Here is a 24,647-nt window from a genome sequence, read left to right as displayed (position 1 = left end):
GCGGTGTATGGGTTTGAATATGTGCTTCAGGAGTTTAAAAAGGTGTGGATGGTGTCAGTGAAGCTCAAAACTAAGGTCAATGATAGCCCTCGCCAAGAGACTCCCACTGACCTTGGTTTGATTGGTTTATTTTGCGGGCACTAGGCCTAGCCATAAAAGTGGGGTCGCGTTTTTATTGGCACAAGTGGGGTAATGCTACTTGAGGTTTGAGAGCCTTGTGGGTAAGATAACCTTATGGGATCCATGCAAGGCATGCCACCCTGGTTGTTAGTTTTCAAAAACATCTGGTGTTCGTAGATTTGCATGGGTGGCACCACAGCAGGGCTCCAAATACAGCAGTTACCCCTATTTCTTAGCTCACAACATAGCACTTTAGGGCCTTTTTGTGTAGTCTCTTGGCAAACCCACACAATGTGGTACCCTTCTGATTGGGAGACGTGAGAACTGTGAGGTAAGAAATGTGTGGCTCCCCAAAGATTCACAAAAATGTGAGAAAAATGTGTTTACCATACTTTTTGCTAAGGCTTCTGGGTAAAACTAACTGGTAAAAGCCAGGCAAGTCACCACACCCTCGATTCCCCCAGGTTTCTAGTTGTCAAAAATGTGCAAATTTGCTAAGTTTGCCTAGATGTCAGTCCAAAATCCACAGCTACACACACTGAATAAAAAAAAATAAAAGTTTTAGATGCAAAAACGTGATGCATCCATGTTGTGTTTTGACTAGTTTCCTGTGGCTGGCACTAAGCCGACCCACACAAGTGAGGCACCCTTTCTTCAGGAAACATGAGGGAATGCTAGGTGGAATAAAGTTTTTGGCTCCCCAGATTCCAGAACGTTCCATCATAGAAATGGGAGGGGAAAGTGTTTTTTCGTCAAAGTTTAATGGCTGCAAGGGATTCTGGGCATATAAAACACCTTGTGAGAGTCAAGCAAGTCACCCCACCCTGGATACCAGCGGATGTCTAGTTTTCAAAAATGTTTGCTAGGTTTCTTGAGGGGCCGGCTAAGCTAGGGTGTAAAATCCACACCAACTCACTTTTTCAAAAAAAGGGTCAGTTTTAAGTGGAAATATGTGATGTATCCATGGTGTTATTGGCCCATTTTCTGTTGTGGGCACTAGACCTACCCACACGAATGAGTTACCATTTTTATCTGAAGACTTGTGGGAGTATAGAATTGTTAAATATATTTTTAATACCGGTTGGATTTCACAGCATTTGTGCCTTCCAAAAGTAAGCCAGTGGATAAGAAAGAAGATTTTGTGAAAAATACCCTTCAAATCACATGCTAGTAAGGGTAACCACAAATTCAGAGATGTATAAATAACACGGCTCCTAAACTCTATATCTTGTGCCAATTTCAGAAATGCATAGGTTTCCTCCACACCCATTTTTACTTCACATATTTTACCACATTGATTGGTCTACACTCAGTGCACAATGAAAACCCATTGTAAAGTTAAGCACAGATGTTGGCTCTGGGTACCCTGGATTCTTGGAGAACCTTCAAACCCTATAAATCCCCTAAAACCAGAAGGGACTAGTGGACATAACGGTATACTGCTTTTGTAAATTGGCCATCAGGAAAAAAGTTACAGATGAACATGGCTGTTTTCCCTACTGAAAATCCATTTCTTTTTAATACATCAGTTAATTTCCGTGGGAAAACCTTATACGATCTATATATATGACCCCTTGATGGATTCAGCGCTCTATGGCTTTCCTGGATCACCCATGGGTTTCACACTGGTTTCCATCACAAACCGGAAGTAGGTAGAGAGCACAAAAGCTAATGCCAAAATTATGTTACCAAATAAGGTTTTTTGATTCAGTTCTGCATGTTTCTAAAAGCTGTAAAGATGGTGGCTTTGCACAGCAAACCAACCGTTGATGCCATTTTTATAAGGTAAAAACAACCAGATACTTATCTGGAGCACTCGTTTCATTTTGTTCTAATAAAACTCAACATTTTCCTATATTTTGCCTATTTTCTCGGTCCCATCAATGGGAATCTTTAACCCCCGGGTACCTTTAGAATCGCCAGGATGTTCGAAATAAACGGAATGCAATTTGGTGGAGATGCCAAATATGGAGAAAAAAAAAATTATGGTACCCTAAGCTCAAACTACTCCAAATAGCCAAAAGAGGGCTCAGAATTGTGGTGGTTGGCAATTTGCGACCTACCTCATTAATATGCATGAGGTAGGTCGCATTCTAAGATTTTAATTTTAAGAACCAAAATGTTAGTTCTTAGGTTAGTTCTTCACTGGTAGCATATTGGAACCTGAATTTTTCGACCTGTAAATAGTACATATGGGCGATTGTTCAGCTAGTATGAATACAAGAATAGCAAGGCATACTGTCATTGTGAATTAATGAGTCTGCTGCAAAGCGCTGAAGTTACTTGGAGGTTACACATCGAACTTCAGTGGGATCGATTCACCCTTTTTACATGGATTCATCAGAAAAAAGAATAACACCGAGCCAAGTCTATATAAAACTGTATTTGACGATCGCTGTGCTGCGAAGATACAGGAAACACTACAAATAAAAAATTTTAAAAACAGAAAAGCCCCCAGAAAGCATGGTAAATTCTCTACTGCTTCTTTAATGAAATGAGAAAGTATTCAGATTTTAAATGTTTCCACAACAAAATAATCAATCAGGTAATTTTCAGATATTTTTTATTGAAAGGGTAATGGAAATGTTCTTCATATTGCTTCCATGAAATGACAGACAGCTGCTGCAGACAATAAGTTTGTATGTTTACAAATTAGAAGGCAGAAGGTAAAAATAGTTTTGTTTTCTTACTTTTACCCGTAAGCAAAATAAATCACAATATATACAGAAATGAAAAGCAAAAATAAAGCCATGTTGAAACACGTTTCCCGATCAATACAATAGATAATTACAGACTGTCAATAAATACCCATTATAAAATTGTTTTACAGGCAATTTTTACATGGATAATGGGAGCATATTTACAGTTCTGTGCCCATATAAGAGTACAATCTTTCTTCTTTTGGCACAAATGCAAATAAAATAATAAATTAGATCTGAAGGGGAAGAAAAAAAAATATATATCACGAAGGCAGGTGGATTTTTCTCTTATTCACTTAAAATTAAATACACAGTATAGAATGCAGAGAAATCTTGGAATGTTCTAAAAGTAATCTTGTGTTAGTGCCAATAAATAATACCAGTACCAGACATTTTGTCAGTGTTTGCAAGAGTCTTAAGTAAAAATATCAAATAAATTATTCTGCAATAAATAACTCCACAATTGTACCCCCCATTTGTAGTATGTAGCCATGGCTAGTGTGAGTTCGTTGTCAGTCCAAAGTTACTTTGTCTGCCTTTTAGAGAACAGAAAGTACGCGTGCTTGAAGACTTTAATGCAGCACTAGATTTACAATCTAACTGGTCACAAAGGACTGTAGAACACCATGATGTAAGCCAAACGGCCTTATACACATAGACAATATTTGTTACGTGGAAATTGGAGCTAAGCTAAGGCAATTTGATTGAGCTAAGAAGGCATTTTTGAATGTAGGGGTTTAGCTTATGCAACAAGCAAAGCGAACACACCAAATGGTCGGGCTCTAATTCAACAGACCTTTAGCAATAGATGTTACTCTAAAATCTGTGCATATTAGTGAATATGGACTGCGGGAGGGCTGCTGAAACGGCTGCATGGAGATTTAAAAATCTGTTGGGAAACTTTTGCTCACTGATTTTAAAAGCCTACCATGGCCAGCTACGACTGTTCTGCAACGACAAAGAAAAGGGATTACATTTGCTGGGCACAGCTAAATCCTGCTGTCAGTGGTAACACAATATGTAGCAACACCATAAATGAAAGCCCAGAATGAGAACTTTGGAACACCACACCTTCCACAAAAAGAGATATGGAATAGTTGAACTAATTACGGCATACAACTCAACCAGATATGAAGAGAGAGAACCTCCAGCATGCTGGATCGAGGAGTGGCAGATACTAGTTGGTGCTAAGCAAGCAACCAACAACGTTGAGGCTGTGGCAAATCAAGAAATCACCTATTAAAGCACAGGTGCAATTTCTCTTCTGCTAGGGTATGTACATTTAGGAGGGCATCTGAACATACAAACTAGACCAACAGTCGTGTTGGTGTAGGCACTTATGTGTATTAATAAAATACAGAGCACATCCAATCTTAAATTTTTCTGAACAAACCCAAAGTAAAATTTGTGTTGGCCAATCTGATTTTTAGATGAATTTGATGTGGAAAAATATGCTGGTCCGGGAATAAGCATGCTTCTGGGAGGGTTCGAAGGCGTCTTAAAGAATTGAAAGCCTCTCTAACTTTGTCAACAGTAATATTTGCACATACGTCACCATTCACGGAGATATTTTGACTTAGATTAATCAGAGGTGAAGAGCATACAATGGGCTTGAGCTTACGCATACAACAGTCAAGTAAAACAAGCACTGGTAAGGTCAATAGATGGCACTTTGTTGACCTATTGGTTTTGCCAAAGCATTTTTCAGAAAGAAAAAGTGGGATGTTCCGATTGAGTCCTTCCACAGGCGTGGGCACGAGCAGTGATAAAGAAGTTATCACGCATGCCTAAGCAATGCTGCGCGAGTCATATTTTTTTCAGATCCCTTACTGATCCAAAAAGGCAGATGCCACTTGCCTCTGTTAAAAAAATTATTCTTAGCGTTAAAGTCGCTTTTGGCAATGAAGAGCAGCCAGGCAGCAAATGGCAGCTGCTGGGCCCTCAAAAAATGTTTAAGGTACGTGGAGGGTGGGAGTGGGAAGCAGTGGGGGGAGGTCGTCTTTTTTTTGCACAACAAGTGGCTTGGAAGCAGATGGCAGCTGCTGGGTACCCAAAAATACATTATTTTTTCTTTTTAAATGGACTTCTAGTGGTAAGGGAGAAATCGCAGGCCAGTTGGGGATGCAGGCGGAGAGCAACAGGAGTAGGAGGGGTTGTATTTGGGGAAGTGAAGCAGCAAAAGGGAAAAAGCTAAAAATAATATTATATATATATATATATATATATATATATATATATGCATTTACTCTTATGGAGTGCTTAATGGAAAAGAAAAGAGTAGTAACCAAAAAAAGATACAAGTCAGTCAATCAAAAGGATGGTAAAGAGGTTACACGCCAGGGGAGGGGGTAAACAATAGAGGAAGAAAGCGAGTCATTGAATTAGAAGCAAGCAAAGGAGAGTGACAATACCAATGGTAATTCATTTGGGGGGTGGGGATCTAAGCCCACAACGTTTTTGGTATAGTTCACAAGAGACTTTTGCCTACAGACAGCTAAAAGTCATCCGATAGGCAAGACCTAATAAGAACTATTTATATTATGAACTAACTGCAGAGTATCCACATCGGTATTAATTTGATAATGGTGGTTTGCACTCAAGACCTGTTTAATGCAGTTGCCTGTGTTTTGGAACAATAGTTATCATTGTGCATGCAATATATTGTGACAGGATAAGGTTAGTATCTCTGAAGGGGGAAAAAACAACAGATATCACAATGGACTCGGGTGAACAACTTTTGTTAAGACGCCTGTGTTTATGTTCTGGCTAAAGACCATTTTTTCTATCATAACTCATTACACTTAAATTATATTTTAATATTATTTCAAACTTAAATACACATTTTTCCGCCACAATTGGCTATTCTTCCATTTAAAATATTACAAGTGGATTCTTTATTACAAATAAAAAACAAATGCCAAATTGCTCACTGTTTACATGTTTTTCTAAAAAGAGTAAAAAAGCAATAAATGGCTCAACACCTTCATTCGAGATCACTTTACTCGTGTCAACTCTTGTTGCTTATAAAAACAGTATAAATAGTCTGGTTGGTGCTGCTTTGACTGTTAAAATAAACCCTTTCGTTTTTGCAGTAAGGAACACTTTTTTTTTATTAGAGTGGGAAAGTAATGTTGCTACAGCTTGCTTTTAAAAGAGGAAACAAATATCCACAGATGAGAAATGCCCACAGCCTGGCAACTTCTGCTACAAATGGCCACAAGACTTAGGCGGACATTACTACACTGTATCCTGGAAGATCTCATGGCCAAATCCTTAAAAAATTAAATAAATTATAAAATAATTTATGAAAACCGGTCTTAAATAGTTATTACTGAATAGTTTATGGTTCACTTCACGTGGCTATCACTCCACTTATTATAAATTAAGGACCTTCTTTACCAAGATGTCTTGGTTGATAGAAAAACTACTTTCTTAGTACTCTAAACCCACCCTTCTCCTGCTGCCACATCTTCGAGAAATGCTAAAGAATCACAGAATAGGTATTCACTAGTCCGGAGGCGAAACCTTTAACTTTGAAGAGTGTTGTGTCTTTCTAGTCAGCGTAAAACACGGTATTGCACTTTCAGGTCCACTGTACAAAGCCACAGTGCTTTTAGATCATGTAAAAGTGATTGTGCATCTAATACAGAAGAGGTATTCAAATAATATTCATGTGCACTGGGGCTTTTGGAGGCCGATTACAAATGGAATCTCGGAATTTGTACCAAAAAAGAAACCCCAACAGAGCTGTATGGACTGGGGGTGTTACTGTAAACTGTCGCCGGCAGAAAAAAAACATGAGTAGTGTATTGTAGCTCTTTAGCATTTCTTTACTTAAAAAAATAAATATGTAATGTTGTTCAAAAAGCATGAGTTTTTGTATTATGCCAACAGCGGTTTCCATCATAGTTTTTTTTTATTTAACAGAAACACTAAAACTTCACGTGTACCTTTCTGTGCAAGTCACAGCTCAGTTATTTATTTCTTGCGACTCTCCCCTCCCCCCCCCCCAAATCCCCATGAGGCTCATAAGAAATCTGTACACCAAATGGCTACAGTGTAGAAATAGTATTCCAAAATAGCTGTGTTTTAGAAAGGCCAGGATGAACAAACAAATCCATGTAAACCTCAGAGAAAGTTCTCAATGCAGTTTTTATTTTCCTGCGGAGAGTGTGTTCAAGAATAATTTAAAGATTGGGTTTCATTGTTCGAGTCTGCCTCCACTTCTATACTTTCACAGTTTCTGTCAGAGAGGACTTGATTGCATCTTCCAGGAGCTGATTGTCTGTAAATGGGGCAGGGGTTTCTGGCACGGATTCAGATAGGCCAATTAAAGATTCCAGAAAACATGTACTCTGGTCGCCCGGTTGGGAAAAGCCAGGAAAGGTTGGCAGCTGGAACTGCAAAGCGGAAAAGTTGTCCAGGTTCTCATATTCCTTTAAAGAGTTATACAGCGGTCCCAGGTTGTAGTCCGAGTAGGACTGAAAAAAGTCAAAGGAGTCAGAGGATAAACTGAGGTCAGTGTAGCTCTTTGAGCAGTGTTCCGCTGGTGAAGTTGGGAATGGTGGCCCATCAGAAAGGGCTGATGCTGTACCATCCAAAAAGAAGCTTGCATCCTGGTTAGCATTTTCATCTAAGCAGTTTGAAATGTTTGATAAATGGCTAAAGTAGTTCTCGCAGCCCAGATTCCCAACACTTGACCCATGCTGGTCATCAATATTGTCACTAAAGAAGTCATCAGTGTGAAAGTAGCTCAGGTTGTCTTGGCAATCACTGCTGGTTTCCTCATTCTCAGAGTCGTTGAAGTGAAGGATTCTTGCCAGGTTTTCGTCATCAACATCAGACTGAGACTTATCGGACATGACCGCTTCATCCTGCTCCTCAGAATCCTCACTCTGGTTCGACGAGACAGACGAGTCAGTCATATCGCTGCTGCAGCTGTTCTCGCCAACAGCTCCTAGGTCAATGCTGAACTGAAATGAAGGAGCAAGAGGAACGTCCCTTTCTTCAAACACACTTTTTTCTGGGGAGACGCCAAAAGGGTGGAGTCGGTCATGGAAGGACGGATCATGCTCCATAGGCGTCTCCTCACTCTGCTGCTTCTGTTCCAGTTCTAGTTTCATGATGGTGTGGATATGGTGAGTCTGAACCCTGGCCTGGTTGAATTCGATCCTTCCTTCTCGGTTCCCACAGCCGTCCTTTGAACAACCACAAGGAAACGATGTGTGATCCATCTAAAACAGCAAAAAGAACAAAATGTCAATAAAGAATTATATTTTTAATTTCATCAAATACTTGCGGCAAAGAGTTGCAGTTTTCGGTCGCCTAACCAAATGAACACCACCGACAAGAGAGCAAACATTTTCAACAGGTAGAGAATCCATGACCAAACTGAAGAGAGGAGGACGAAGCACTGGACATGAAACAAACAGAGAATCGGACGGCCTAGGATTCAGGAGAAACAAATAGTAAAGTTGAAAGAGGAGTTAAAGAAAACCGGAATAGTAGTAGAGACAAAATACAAATGTCAAATTCAAAGTGCAGAAAGAAGAAAGATGGAAGACAGAAGAAGTAAAAGGTTATTTGAGCGTCTGGAGCAGCTAGGGTTTCAGGCAGGGAAGGAGGACGGACACAATTGGACATGGCTACATAGCAGCTCCAAATTCACACCCATAGCAAAGTTCCCAATTCCTGCCGACTTCCATAAAGGCTGCTGTTCTCACGAAGCGAAGATGAAACCTCAATTTACATTTGTGAAATTAAGCATAAGGCAAGGATTTTATAACTGGTCAATTTTTGCAATATAGATTTCACTAAAAAAACAGAGGAATTGGGGTTCTGTAGATGCACGCATGTACAAAGCCTTCAGCTGCTGTCGAAATAGTTGAAAATTGTCAATTTGCACTTGTTTCAGTTTCGGGCAAATGTCTACACATACCTGACACTTGATTCCCGCTATGCTGCAGCTGCAAGTCTCTGGCTCGCAGAACTCTTGGCAGTCGCAGCCGCAGTCTTCCCGCGACAGGCGAATGTTATGCAGCTCACGTTTTTCTTCTTTGTCGATCTTCTTCACACCAACTGCTTTCAATAGTGCACGCCGCTTCTTGGCAGGGAACGGCTGCAGGAAAAAACCTTCTTCCACTTCAATGTTATTCACATCAATGTCGTCATCCGAGATGTCATCTGTGGTGAGCCGGTTGGCCTCATCAGACTCTTTAGTACCGTTCATGGTTAACTAAGTGAAGAAAATGAGGCAATATGAATGTATGCTACGCAAAGACTACTACACAAACATCCACTATGACAATGCACCACAACCTTTCACTGATCAGAAAATTGGTCGTGCAACCGTTGCGCTTAAGTTAAGATCTAAATAGGATTTTCAGATTTAATTTCAGCTGCTTAGAAAAAAGTCATCCAAGACCTTTGCACGGGTGAAAAATAAATGACTTAAGCCAGAACAAAAAAATGATGTTTTAGATGTATATGGACTACGCTCAACAGCCTGCCGCCACAAACAACCACTTTAGCTCTTTCCCACAAATCATTAAAGACTCAAAATATACCCACTGGGTTAGCTAAGGCACTAGTCCAAGCAACTTTGGGGTCTCGCAGATGTAAACCAATGTTCCTAAAGTATGGTATTAAATCACAGGCCTGAGCTATAGAGCTTCTTACCGGTATGCCCAATCTTGATATTGCTATTGGTAGATATATGAAGGCGGTGAAAAGTTGCTTTATGGAAAATGATTGTGAATTAAGTTACGAATTGAACTAACCTCATAGCAAAGTAAAAGTAGGACTTTTATCTACGGAGGTTTTTATCTATATGCTGGAATCATTTAAAATTCCTGGTTTTCACTTTCAGGAAAGCATTGGAAATTTTTATACTAAGGAATAACTTTTTATGAAACCCAATTGCATGAGATAGATAATATTGTGCTTTTATGAAGGCATCGACTGATTGGAAATATTGATATTATGATGATTTTTACATTTATGAATAATGTTTTTATATTATTTTATGCTCTTTAAAGACCAATGGTCTAAATAAACGTTGCCTTTTGACTTGACCATTTAGAGACACAGAGTTAGCAAGACAAAAAGCACGAACAGTCAGCTACATACCTTCCATTTCAAAGCCTGAAGTTTCTCCTCTTTTAACCGCTCCTTGATTTTCTCCCGCCTGCAGCTCTCCTGCTCTTTCGAGAATTCAGCCAGCGTAAACTGCCTGAACGAAGAGTGCTTTCTCACCATGCCCAGGGTGCAGCCACCACGGCTGGGGACACTTGTGAACCCCTGGCAACGGGGAAAGTAGAATACAGTGACCCGGTCGAAGTCCACATTGTTCCTCTTAATTCGTTTAGCCTTCTTGAGAATGGACGTTGCTTAAGAAAAGAAAAAAAAAGGAAACATAAGTACTTCAAAATAACTTCATCAAATGTATTTTCTAAATACAATCCAACATGAAAAATAACGGTTGTATAGTTTCTAGTATGAACAATAGCTCAAGGAGTTAATCAGATGCCCAGGATATTAAGAAGGCCAACACATCATGCAAAGTTACTCGGTCACAGATTCGTATCTGAATACTGAAAATTCAGGTTTGGGAAAGCTGCACCTAAAGACACTGATCTTATTGGTTATGACCAGTGCTTGAAATGGAAAAATAGAAGTGCATGTCCTCTGTTATCAGAGGACCTGCTTGTTACTGTGATGTGCCGGTACTCTCCAATTAAAAAGGATTACATTTCTCTCGAGAAGTGCGGTTACTCTCCCTCTCAACGTAAAAAAGTGCTGGTACTCCGAACCGGACAGCCCATTTAAAGCACTGGTTAGGACAGTTGAGTGAGGGGTGGAAAAAGCAACTCCCCTTGGCCTAAGCATGCCCTGAAATCTAGTGGGCAATTAGTCAACTACATCAAAGTCCAGTTTTCCTATGTTTTCTGATGCAACACACACAAACACTTACTTGAGCAAACTGGAAGCACAGAGAAAGCAAGTTAAACTTCCTAATACAAGGCAATTTCCATAACCATGAGAAACAGAAAACACTCAACACCAGTATGAAAAGCTACCGGAAGAGGAGACACTGAACATTCTATTCGGCATGAAAGTGCCAAGAGGCGATTCACTTTGCAGTGCTGCAATGTACGTCCTCTCCTTTACTCAAAAAGAGAGCTACTCATGAGGTGGGAAGCTATAAAACAACTGAAAAGAACCTCCGTGGACATCCTGGTAAACAGATCTTTGTATGCCGCTGGCTTGAGAACCTACCACCAGCAGTGATACAGCGCCTCCTGTGACTGCCCACTGGGAGAAAGCAGACATCCCCAGCTGCCTACCGAGCGGCAGACAGGAAAAGAGCGTCTGTAAAGAGGAGGCGGAGAACGGAGAGCAAAAGGCAGCCATTCAGAGCCCAGGGGATCCGGCCTAAGACTACACCTGTAGGCCCCCAGCCCTGCTGCGGGACTTTCTAAACAGACATTAAAAAGGTGCTATCCACAGTGGGTAGAAAACACCAACAGTTCTCTTTACCCATGTTTGCACAGCTAACATTCCCAAAAGCAGGAATTTCAGTGTTCCTAAATCTGATCATTCGCTAGATGACCCCATAATGACCGAAAGGTAGAAAGCCCCAAAGTATACTTCACTCCCATTGTTTTTGATGGGGTATTAAAAAGTAAATACGATTCTGATACTTAAATGCATTTCAATATGAATGTTTACTATCTGCGTGCAGGGAGTGGGGATTTTGCACCACAAGCTCAAGTTCAATCAAGGACAACATAATAATAATAATACGGCGAACTGTAGAGGGCTGGTTCCTGCAGTGAGCAGTCGCTTCAAGTGGTTTATGGCTGCTAACCGCTCTGCACTCGACCTTTTTACATGCATTGTTTCTCGACCACGCAGGGGATGTAGGCTTTTCCTGCGTGTGGTTTGTACAAAACTCTCAAGTAAGTGGAAATTAATATTTTTTACGTGCCACTGTCTTTATGGTGGGCGTTTGGGGGAACAAGGCGGTAAATACAAAGGCAGTGGAAAGCCTAAGAGAAACAGAGTTGCCACATTTGGAGTCTGGGGTAAGAAAAGCTCCTGCCCTTGCCCTGACCTCTTGCCCACTTTTCTGCGGTTGACCCCGGTCTGTTTACAAACGGGGAAGGCGGAGACCGCCGGAACCAAGGCGGGTAGCGGACATTAGTCGACCCCCTCCAAGCCCGCACAGGAAACGCACCGAAAGAGCAGACAAGGACCCCGGTCTGTTTATTCAAATACTACAATATTTACGGACAAACACATTCCCACGCAGTTTCATGTCGTTATATGGCTTAAGGACATTTTATCCGGGGAGGTTTCCTAACAGGTCTAGGACACCACGTCAGAGGTGGCCAATGAACACACTGTCCTATCACAGCACGTTCCACCTTATGGAACACAGGAAGTCTGGAACCGACGTGCAATGTAAAACCTCTGCCTTCAACACTAACAGATACACAATGCACGCTGGAATGAGTCTTCGAGAAAGCACGGCAAGGTCGAGGCTTTAATGCCACAAACATGTCACCCTGAAGCTTGGACGAAGAGCGGCAGCATTCGATCACAAACACCAGCCCCACCCTGACTCATCTGATCCGTAAACAGTCAAAAAAGTGAGAGGATTATGAATGAACATAACACCGGAGCTGGAAAGACTTCCCACACTGAGCATCTTGGTTTTGACTAGCATGCACAAGGCTCTGCGATCCACCGCTCTGGGTACGGTGCTCCCATCCATGCGGCCTCGTGAACCTCACCAGTAGGGAGCTCGGTCGGGCTGGTACCCGGTGGTGAAGCGGTTTTTGATGCACTTTCTAACTATGAATTAGACCTGGGGCTGCGCCCGCCAAGAGGCTGATGCCAGATAAGAAGCGTGCGATGATAAAAAGGTGACACAAGTTCATCCCCTTCTCCACTCTGGTAGTCGCTATGAGAGACGCCAGCCCGGGCTGGCACCGGCGAGAGAGGCCTCCAGCGCCGACTGGCTGCTGGCTTGAGGCAAGCGGCAGGCAGAAATGATTAACTCCCAAAATGACAGCACGTGCAGTCATGCAAGACAACAAGGCCTAAAACAATTAAAAGTCCTGCCATAAGGAAGTGAAACGTGACATGTAAGATTCCAGGAGGACTCCTGCGACACATGCTGGCAGGAAGAGGGGGTCGGCGGACTGCGCCGTGCATCCACTGTGCGGCACAGGAGGTCTCGGGGGTTCTTTAGCATCTCAGAATGGCCACTTTGTGGCAAGTCAACAAGCACTCCCCCTCGCCTCCCACCCACCCCCAGGGTAGCCGGGCCGGCCCGCGCATGCGCACAGAGCAGCGCTGTTGGATACGTACGGGTGAAATCAGGGACGGGTAAGGCAGTGGTGGTCGAGGCGTCGGGGCGGGAGCTCTCCTCGTCGGAGTCCCAGCCGGAGGAGGCCACAGAGGAGGAGGAAGGGGAGGACGACGAGCTGTACGTGGCGTCATCCTCGAGCTCGGCGTACTTCCGTTTCAGGAGCCCACTCATGGTGCAGGTGGACTTCTCAAAGGCGACCTGTGGGGGAAAAGAAGAGAGGGCTCAGTCGAGACATCACAAGGAGGGCATGGAGAAGGGTGGTCAATAGACACATGGCGAACAAAACATGCATAAGTGGCAGGTCAATGACCCGCTAACTTGTAGTTTGTCTCACTGACAGTAAGTTGGGTCATCCCATCTGATTAACTCTGCCCTAGCCTTACTAGCCTTTCACATGAATACGCGTACTGGATAGCTATTGGCAATATTCTCTACGTGAATCCTCAAACAAAAACACGGAAGTCATTCAAGGGTCGCAGCTGTGACCCCTGGCTTGCCTCTTGAACTGCTTTCGAAACCCCTGGCCTCAGAGATGCGAAAATCAGTGCCAAGAACACAGGGGGTGACTCTGCACTTTTTATTTTCTGCCCACTTTGTTTTATTAATGGTGGATAATATTGGGTTATTGTAATAAACAAAATGGAGCACAAGAGAAAGGGTCCTTTGGTGGCAGCAAGTGTAAGAAAGAAGTGCTTTAAAATGTATGTAGTGTGCATGCTTGTGGGTGAGTGTGTTTATGTGGTGTGTGTATGTGTGAGCAAGTGCGACGTGTGTGAGATTAAGTGACAGGTGGCGAGTGAGAATGTGTGAAGTTGAGTGTTATGTATGAGTGAGTCACATCAGGTGAAAATTAGTGACTGAAAGGAGTGAGTGCGAATAAGAATCAGTGTAAGGATGTGTTAAAAAGTGAGAATGAATGAGTGGGTGGGTGGGTTAGTTAAAGTAATTGAGTATAAGTGATAATGTGGTGCCATGCTTGCAAGCCTGGTGTTGGCCCTGGCCTACTGATGGCAATTCTAGCCTCAGTGCGACACCCATGGTAAAACACTGGAGCTGGTATTCTTAATCCATTTCTGAATGTGACAGACACTGATAAGAAGTACTGACACCATGGAGGTACTTTTTGGCATAATGAACACATGGTAAAATACATGCAAAGGCACACTAGAGGTAATCCTTGGCAAACTGCACCATTTGACATTCTTTTAAAACATTCATCAAGGGAAAAAGTCCCCTGCAGTAGTTTGGTTTTCTCACTTCCCTTACTCTCTACAGTTCAGAGCAAGTTTCACAGAAAGTTCAGAGCTGAAGTCAGCAGAATAATATAGATGGCATCTAATTAAGACCTTTGTGTGGGTTGTTATATATTTCTCAAGTGGATCTTCAGTAATGTCAATGTCAATAATTGTGGTCATCGGGGTTAGGGTCATGTGTCTTGGTCAAAGGTCATAGGACAGCACAGTATGTGATGTAACTTCCGCTACAGTTGACATTTTGGCGAATCAACGCCCATGACTAAACAGCAAATATATTGGTCTTAATTCTAAGCAAATTACGGATTGTTACTATTGAACACCCATTACTGAGATTCTATCAATCTGATGTGTATGCAGCAATGAGAGAGCAGGGTGAGTACTGGAAAAGGAGCAGTCGCGTTTTGACAGCAGTAGATTTGTGATGAGAGCGGTTAAAGTGTATTTTTCAAAAAACATTTTATCTGACCACTGCTCTGCTGTTTACTACAGACCATGTAGAAGTGTTTGTGGTCTGCCTACTAACCCCCAGCACAGACTTCTTCATAAGGGGGCGCTATAAATAAAGAGCCACGGGTGAAGGGGCTGCTTAAAGGGGCCGCGCGACCGGACTGCATCCGTGGGGACTTCAAGAGCTGCTCACATCACAGGGGTGCCCCACGGCCACCATATCGCGGACTATCGCCGCACTCGCCAGACAGCACCACAGCACGTGAATATTTGGCCTCCCAGAAGCCCCTGCGCGGTCTGGCACACGCCGCGTCACCTGCATCAGCGCCAAGCTATGACAGATCGTTACTGCCATGAAGGACTCCAATCTAATGTGGTTTCTAACCACTGCATACTGTCTCGACCACTTCCCATTTAGTTAGTGGCCGATAGGCTGTCCAATAAGAAAAAAAAGCAAATATGCCCGTCAGCTGAGAGCAATCCCCAAACAGGATTTACAAGAAACATGCCCCCAGGGAAACTAGAGTCTGAGGTGCCTATTAATTGGAGCCTTTCAGTGCAAACACTTAAAAATAGGTTACGCGTTTCCTATTGATTCTTCATCGCCTGACCAAAATCCCCAATAAATCCCACATTAGCCTTTATAGATCTGAAACCAATTTAAAAACAGATGACAGCATTTCAAGAGTGTTACTTGTGATATTGAGTGCAATGAAAGCCACTGTCAATTCACATAGAGACGCGCTCACTGCAGGACAAGGCTACATCAGGGAAGTGTTTTCACAAGTGAACTGAATGGTGAACAGCACCATTTTCATGCTAAAAATGTTTGATACACTAGGTGCTCAATTGGCTGCAGAGGCCCAGAGGTTTACCCTTTGGACAAAATTGAACGTCTTCGCTTTCAAAAGATACGTCAAATTCTAACTATACACATTTAGATTTACAAAAATCCAGATTAACGCTTCCAGGTAGCTGTACTCTTAGTTCCCAGATTCAAGGAAAAAAAATCTAGCAAAATAAGTACCTAATTTGCTAAATTAAAAAAAAACTCATTTCCATGTAGTCTTCGCTCAATCCAGCTTCCCGTTAACAAACAACCCACGTCTCATCTTAAAGAGTTAAACGCATCCGAGAAAAAAACCAGACTCTTTCTGTAAAAACATGAAATTACTAGAACAAGGCTGTAACTTTTCAGCAGGGGAAAAAGCACCTCAACTATTACTGGAAGATGACGCGAGCGGCTGTGTGCGCATGCCCGAGTGAAGCGAGAATCCATGACGGGAGCGGGGTAAATTTAGAAACTTCCTTTACGAGAGCGGTGGGCGGAAGTTCTTGGAATATCCCTACCAGAGCTGCGAGGGAGGCTGGAGGCGCTCGGCTACGGCTTCACTCATTCCTTGGCTGCCGTCTCTAAAAGGCTGCCTGCGGGGTTAACCTGGCATTGTTTGTGGGAGTACAGGAAGCAGCGTGCACGACTGTGGTACTTGGAAACATAACATTTTAGGTGGATTATATTAACAAGCAATTGCGGGTATGACTGATGGCCAGCAGGTACATACAGGTTACGGCTTGCAGGAAAAACACATCGGAGATCAGTGTTTTTGTTGTGTGGGATTTCTGAGCGAGTGTGAGTCGGGGGGGGGGGGGGTAGGGGGGGGGGTTAGAATGCTGTGTAGTAGATGCAATCTCCCCACATCTAACTGATAGCTCATCATTATCTTTAATACATTCTAGAACCTTTACGTTTGTAAATTTGGATGCATTAGCCACTTTTATTTCAATAGTCAGACTTCAAAAAATGAATTAAGAGAATCTGGATATTTTGACGACTGCTTCGGAGAACTTGTGGGTTCCGGTTTTCCCTTTCACGCATACTATCTAACTAAGCCATTACAATCTTAGCAAGAGGGATACTGCCAGACACAAAAGGTAACTTTGGCAAAAGTGCAGCATAAACCGCAGAGCGCCACTTTGGAAAGCTCCCACAACTAGCTAAAAATATACACACCACTGAGCGTCCGATCACAGGTGCGATTACCCATCTTTGGCAAAGATCCCACACAGATGGGCTGTGCAGCCAGCTAACCACCGGGCTCTACCGAGCACCTGATAAACACACCCACCACCACGCGTTTACAAGAACATATTCAACATACTAACTGAGATAAGCAGACACTCCTCTTTAAATAGCATACCAGCAGCCAACATAATGTTACTTTTACCCTAAAACCATGTTCTTGGGCCTGTAAACGTCACAAATGCCCAGCTGATTATTCAGCAGCACCGCGGGCCAATCCTGTTCGCTCCACAAACCAGTCGGACAGGTTTGTCTGCTCGCTTCCAGGGGAGTCCCTCGGGTTGAAGAGACGGGCTCTGGTGTGATCCTGGACGCAGACATGCGGCGGTACTGAGTGCACACATCACACCCGCCCTGCCTCACACAGGCACGAGCGCAGCTTCCGTGAGAGAGTGGGTGGTGGGTTTTTCGCCCCATCTGGAAACTATGCAGCTAAAGAGCTGGCAGGGAACACCAGACACTTTTTGGAGGGGTGGGGCTGTTGTTAAGAGTGACATTGCGAATCCTGTTCCTAAACCAAGCATCTCTAAATGCACCCACTGCCCTCGTTTTACAGTATGCAAACCATGACCGCTCTTGGTCCATATCTTAAAACCCTCCTTGGTAATTACCGCTGGCTCCCCCTTCTGTGAAATGCGGAGGTGGCTTCACAGACAAGAAATCACCTCGGCAGAGGTGGCCCTTCTCCGCGAGAGGCGGGAATCACAGGCTGCGGCACCGCGCGGCGTCAGATAAAGCAATCATTACTCACTCCCCGTCGCCTGTCTGCTGACGGGCAGCTAATTTGCAAAGTGTCTGGAGACCGGCGCACATATGCCGTCTGACAGCTTGTTATGTCACAGCCATGTTGAATCTTAATGTGCAAGCGCCCGCAACCCAGGAGAGCCCGACTCTGCGCCATTCCCAAGAAAGGGATCATTTTATAACCCTGCGCAGGGGGCTCCAGGGTGTTCAATGGGAGGGGAGACACAGGTGAGCCCTCGACTGCACGCAGGGTTGGACGGTCCCAAGTCTAAGGGACATGGTCCCGCGCCAAGTCCAAGAAACAGACTCACTAACGGAAGAACTGCAGAGATCAGAGGCCGCGCGAGCAGGCACCGTCCCCACACAGGGACAAACCCACACCTCACTCACTACAAATGCAAGCCAAACGACACCCCACTAAACCACATCCAGATGCATCTTATTAATTGCAACATCAGGTGCATTCGGTCACACCTACTGGAGGTGGTCTGTAGTGGAGTCCAATGGCAACCCATGTATTAGTCCATATCTACTGTTACCCACAAAATATATCTTCTTTCTGCCTCAATTTAATGTTCATATCTCGCTTATCCCAATTATTGTGAATACACACAAACACTTAATGGCTTCGTATGTATAGAGCACATACGGCTACTTTCAGACTGTTGCTGTCCACCAATAAATGCAGCACCTACTTGCTGCACTGATGTACTTTTGTCCATCTCAAATATATCTGCATCTTGCTGCCTTGTCATTGCACCCACATAACTATTATCTAAAGGAAACTTTTCTCTATACAAATGAATAAGTATACAAATAAATAAACAGATGAAGGCGTCCCATGCCAGGTGAACTTTATTTCACACTGGGAGAAACAGTGTGCCTGTCCCAAGGGTGCAACTAGTCCAGAGTGCACATTTGATGAACGCATTTCAAAAACAAGTGCCCCATGCATGACCCACAGCAATAATCATAGATCTGCATAATGGACGTAGAATGTTGCAAAGCACTTCAGTCAACCAAATACAAGACAGGAAGGCCACAGTGCAACAAGTGTAGACGGCCAGGACCAGTGTGTTCTATTCCTACAGGCGTAGAGCCAACATGTGCTGCAGGAGGTGAGGAAATGTACAGAACAGCAGAGCGGACAAAACAACTAACTGATGGCTGGTGTTACAGATACACTCCCAAGAAAGGAGACTTTTCAAAACCACAGACTAGATGACACCACAAGAGATTTCACAAGAAAAAGGCGGAGATGGCCTATGATGGAGTAACACAGTTAGAATCAAACTCAGATTACAATTAAACTGCCACTGTAGGGCCCACAAATCCATTTAAACAAAGAAGCAAAGCTACTTCTGCAGCGAGCCATTACTTGCGTGCACAACCAATCCACCACTTCAAATTCTATAGAAACAGAACCTCACCCATACAGGAGCCCATGTGTACAGAATTGCCAGACACCTGACTATGGTACATCATTCAACTCACTGGAACCAAAACCAACCATCCTGTGTTTCAGTCAACTACTCACTACAACTCTTCTGCCATCCATTTCACAAACGGATCGACTACACACCACACCCCATCAACACATCTGCTCCACTTCCCTCACCACCCACCCAAACTCAATGTCTCTCACCACTTACTGCCCTGGGCTTTCTTTGCCCCACCAAACACTCTACCATTTCTGTTAGTCCACACTATATACCACACCAATGAACCATTCTCCACCAGAGGCAGCTTCTTTTATTAAGGTGTGTGTTAATAAACATGTGGTACCCGTTAAGTGTTAACAGGAGAGCTGACAGTTTATTTCTTATACACAAATCTAGCACACCTCACCTACGCAAAAAAACAGGACTGATGTTGAGGACAGCATGGTGTCCCACGTTTATTAGAACAGATTACACAACATACTACTTTCCCAAGATTACTTAACGTCACTTGGAGTTCTAAGGTCATGTAGCTCACTCAGTAGCCATAAAGTTACAGAAACTCTCGATGGGTACTCATTTTCAACATCTGGACAGGTGTGGCACTTCAACGCGTTCAGTTCTATGTAACACCTAATTTACAGGTGCACTAGCAAGCATGGCATTCACTCGGTAATTTCACTCTTCATTCACAATCACCGAAGTGCCCTGCGCAAAGATTAATGAAAGTTAGGAGTGCGGGTGAAGAAGTCCCGCCCCGCAAGAACGCCTTTTTGTATCCAAACTACAAAGACATACTCCAAACAGAAGCCGCACCACCACCAGCGGCAAGTGCCATGCAGAGAAGGTGGAAGGAAGCAGTCACACCGAGGTCACATAAGGGCAGCCTGCTGTGGCATCGGCCGATGGAAGTGTGCTGCGCTTACTGTACTCCATTTGCAAATAAGCATCTTATCGATGATTGCCAATGTGAAGCCCGTTGACCAATATGTAAGACTGCAGAGCCCTGTTCAATATAGTTGGTTTATGCGTCATTTTTAGCGTCTCTTTTCACGAGGCATGCTTACATTCATTCATACACACACACAAGTTCCGCCAGTGACACGAGAAACCCCCGCTGCAGGACCTAATGCGTTCAGCCTGATCGTGTCATCAAACACATACATGGCCAATAAAAGTCGAGCTGTTCCACACATTTTTTTTAAAGCTGTGAATCAAATAAGTCTACTGAAATGAAGAAAAAAATGGCGTTTCATTTTGCTAACAATACACTTGGAAATACTAATATAATGAAATGTTCACATCTCGCAGGGTGTATAGTTTTATCTTTTTCTGGACTGAAACTTCGTGAGAAGACAAAAAGTTGGAGCGAATGGGATGGATGGCGGGAGCGATCGCCCTCGCTCTGCCGCGTCCTGTTCTCACCCCAGCACAAGGGAATGTCAGGAATTCATCGCTAATTGCCAGACTGCTCCCTTCACGTGACCAGCGCACAGCAAGACTCATGCAGGTCAAGCAAGGTGGCGAGCCTGGACACTCACAGGTTCAACAGTGGGATTTCCACCAAGGCGCGCGCGGGCAGCTGAGTTATGCCATGGACGCCGGATCGTACAGGAACATATCATTGCGATCAGTCAGACCTGCGTTACCCCGTTGCGTCGAATCAATCCGTACTGTGTAGGCGGGTTCACGCAGTGCCCTAACCTTTCAGTTGAGGTCATCAAAATAAAGGATGGACAATAACAGGTTCAAGCTACATATAACTAGGTCCCCGTGGTTAGGTGAAGGCTGAGCGAGGGAAATTAATTTAAAATTGATGAACATTAAAGAACGGTATTTCCTAAATTAATTATGCACCCAGCACGAAATGCACTTCACACATAGGACGATGTGGTAAATTTCGAAACACCGCTGGTCACTTTAAGGGAGGGGGGCATACGGGCTGTGACAATATTTTACTGTAACCAATGAAGATTGCCAATTCATAAAACTGTGCAACTGCAGTAAAGAAAACTTGAGCTATAATAATTTTGTCATCAAACTAACACCATTAGTCACTCACAGCTAATTTCCCTGTCTCTTTCCACTAAGGAGGCTGAGGCGAGAGACTTCACACATTCCCTCCTCCCAGGCCTATTCATTATCTCTCGCTGACAGCTTGAACAGCAGCCAGACACTTGCACAAGCACAACCCAGGCCGTCAGAAAGCGGAGGTACGGGTCCTCCCCCACAAACAGGAAACCGAAACGTACTAGCTGAAGGAAGAAAAAAAGAAAAAAAAAAAAATCACAAACAAACACGGTCAGGTCCCGTGTACGTATATATGTTTAGCAGCAAGTACATACGTGTGTTAAATAGCCACACGACAACTATTGGCATGCTCATTATGCAAACTGCTAGCGACTCTATTGCACGAACTTTGTCCAAGAGCATTAGAGCGGTCTGAGCACCAGACTGTGTAACACAATGTCAGATTCTTTTTCTAAAGCTCGAGAAATTGAGTGTTTTGCCCAGAATCACATGATGGTGCGGGGCAAAGAACCTGGTTTCAAAGTGAGTAGCTTTGGCTGTTAGGCAATATACCCTCACTATGTCCGTTTTCTTTTAAGTTATAACCAACTCGCCACGGTTTTAACAGTTAAGCAAAACACAAAGACCACCTACTGTGTTTCTAAACTGCAACAGAGTGAGTAAACTGGTTATGCATGCATCTCAGTGTTCCAGATGCAACGACTGCGATTCGTACATTCGCCGCCAGGCGACGCTATAACAATAGAAAACTGGATACTCTTGGAGAAAAAAAAATTGGAGGGACTTTCAGCTTCTTCGCTCGGCGTTCCATTGACGTGAGAGTTTTGGTGGGAAAAGCGAAGATAACCCATTACTTTTACAACAAGAAAAAAAAAACGCTGGACTACACTCAAGTGCAGTGCAACTGAAATCAGACCATCACTGAAGTGGGAGTTCCACTTTAAATAAAACCAGCACATCAATTACAGTAAGTTTTTGTTTATCACTATCCTGTCAGAAAGGACACATCTACGTAAAATCAACGAGGAAAAATGCCTAAGTATTCTAAAGATATGAGAATAGTAATTACATAAAAAGCTCATTAATTTAATAGTTGTTGCAACTACTTTATGATAGTTCTGAGTATCCAATAGTTAGGAGTATCCAATTCACATTCCCAGAGGGTGCAGTGGAATTTACATTATTTATGTTAACATAAGAGGGTGTCAATTCCTTGAGAGGTACTGAGAGAATCAGACTTTAAGCTAGTTTTGAAACTCCTGAAGTGGGTTTCTCGGGCACCCTGTAAAAACAACGTCTCTTTTAAGAGGGATAAGGAAGGAGCCTGGACGTCTTTGGAAAAGGGAACCAATATAGCGTTGCCTTATAGTGAAGAACGAAATCAATATATGTACAAACCTCAATACCACCCTTTCCGCTTTCGGCGCAGTGCAAATAAAACCGAAAACAGAATATTTGCCGATTTAAAGGAAAGGGTGGGGAAGGGAAGGTTTAAAAGCATTCTTGAAAGTTCGACCGCCAAGTCTGAGACTTACTGCAGAGGGTGGTACTGGTATCACGAGAAGGAGGACAGACAGACATGCACGCGTTTGAACCAATGGTGTAAATTTAAAATGTGTACCCAGTTACTATCAATGGTCATTCGTGTGAATTTAACAGCTCCGGATGAATGACTAAACATCTCAAAGTGAGCGACCCATGAACGAGGGTAATGACAGTTCAAGGAAATAAAAACGCGGTTCAAAATAAACCCAATATCGCATAGATAAAGTACGTATAAATTACAAAGGCACTCCGTGCCGAAACATCTATAAGTGCACCAAGAACAAACTCTCCGATCGCGAATGTGGATGCAAAAGTTGCCATCAAGAGGCATTTAAGAGCCTCAATGCGTTAAAGGGCGCCATCGACGCCACTCTGCCGCGTGGGGGCGCTCGTGCATACAACCAACTCCAAGCAGCCGAACACCACAAAGCTACACACTTTTAATTACTTCGACTTCACCAGGACAAGCACTCAGGACACCGAGAACAAGAAACTCGTCACCCCATCTGTGACCGCAGATAACAGTGACACCGACCACTAACCTCGAACCACCGCGGGGAGCACCTGCAGATAGAAGACACCATCTCCCCCACCCCCAAGTCCAAGTGTCATGCATTTAATTTAAAACAGTAACACTCACGGCCCAAAGCCAAATCAGTGAGAACTCGCCACTCACTGCCACTACCACTGGGGGGGCGTTAATGAGCCTTCGGAAATACTGCCGCTCGCTGTCAACGTCAGGGGGCGCTGGCGCACAGATCATTTACTGCTCGCCACTGCCACCTGAGGGCGTCCTCGCATACTGCCGGTGCAGAGCAGCCAGACACCCCTTCTGAGAACAGACATCCCTTCTGAGAAGAACTCGAGAGCCCAACACTGCACTGAGTGGCAGGAGAGCAGCCCGTGCACCCGCCAGCAAAGTGCATGCACTGTTCTCGCTGAATCCAAGACTCGCCGCTCCATCAAGCATTGGCAAACACAAGCACCACAGAGCCCCAGCACTCGGACAATCACGCACCATACACATTAAGCCGCAAGGCATGCAGAGGCAATCCCGGTGACGAGAATGGACGCGGGCTGTCACCCGGTCCCAGTGTACGCGGATGCAAGCACCTACCTGTTCCCGGGAGATCATGGCGGACTGCGGGTCTCGGCTCTCCGGAGTCAGGCTCGGAAGACCTCCCAGTCCGTGGTCTCCCTCCGAGGCTGTCCTATCTGCTCATGGCCGCCACGAAAGGCCAGAAAGGGCCTGCCGCCCTCCCGTCCTCCTCCTCCTCTGCTGGTTGCTGGAGCTAGTGCAAGGCTTCTAGTCTGCTGGCTCCGCCGGCAGCTGCGCGTGCCTGACGACTCTCCACGTCTCCTCCAATCCCTGCCCGAGACCGGGCGCGCGCCCTCCACCGAAGTCCTATCCAAGGCCGTTCGAAGGTTCGATCTCCGCCTCCCTTCTATCGGGGGCACGCGCTGACTCCTCCTTGTCCAATCCCAGCAGCTGAGAGCGTCTCTCCTCCCTGCAGGCTGTCTGCCTGCAGTTCCAACTCTTCCCAGTGCGGCGCGCGCGTTCTTCTTTAGCTAGAGGTCCAGGCACGCGCCGCACCTCCAGCGGTAGCTCGTTCCGGCTGCCTGGCTCCCTCTGTACTGAGGCTCTGGCTGAGCAGCGCTGCCTCTTTCCTCTCATCGGAAAGATCCTCCCTCCGCCCCTGCCTTCCTGGCTCTGACGTGGGCAGACAGTCCGCCTCCTGTCTGTGAGCGGCGGAGCTCCTTGTCCTCTGACGCCTGCCCGGGCAGCTCCCACCGCTCCTCCCCCAGCAGGAGCCGGAGCATAGTACAGTCTGTGCAGACTCTCACAGACTGGGGGAGGGGGTGGAACAAATGCTCATGCCTGAATGTTTCTACAGAGCAACGTGTAGA

General features: G+C 44.4%; 1 protein-coding gene across 1 annotated transcript; it reads right to left on the bottom strand.

The window, feature by feature from the left end:
* Window positions 1-6,952: 6,952 nt before the first annotated feature.
* On the bottom strand, window positions 6,953-24,376 carry CSRNP1 (cysteine and serine rich nuclear protein 1). The gene is made up of 5 exons (XM_078663198.1): window positions 23,857-24,376; window positions 13,197-13,395; window positions 9,948-10,207; window positions 8,758-9,054; window positions 6,953-8,053 (listed from the first exon to the last, which is right to left on the bottom strand). Exons 1-5 carry the CDS (start codon window positions 23,872-23,874, stop codon window positions 7,046-7,048), a joined length of 1,782 nt encoding a protein of 593 aa, XP_078519324.1. The 5' UTR covers window positions 23,875-24,376; the 3' UTR covers window positions 6,953-7,045.
* Between the last annotated feature and the right edge of the window lie 271 nt (window positions 24,377-24,647).

The sequence above is a fragment of the Lissotriton helveticus genome, chromosome 10, assembly GCF_964261635.1.
Source record: "Lissotriton helveticus chromosome 10, aLisHel1.1, whole genome shotgun sequence".
Classification (NCBI taxonomy): Eukaryota; Metazoa; Chordata; class Amphibia; order Caudata; family Salamandridae; genus Lissotriton; species Lissotriton helveticus.
The sequence above is the reverse complement of the archived record's forward strand: the minus strand, read 5'-3'. Positions and strand labels throughout refer to the sequence as shown.

Excerpts from the sequence above, each read along its gene's own strand:
- CSRNP1 (XM_078663198.1), bottom strand. Across the intron at positions 9,055-9,947 it reads TTCAGGCTTTGAAATGGAAG|TTAACCATGAACGGTACTAA; the intron begins GTATGTAGCTGA and ends TTCTTCACTTAG. Across the intron at positions 8,054-8,757 it reads TAGCGGGAATCAAGTGTCAG|ATGGATCACACATCGTTTCC; the intron begins GTATGTGTAGAC and ends TTGCTGTTTTAG.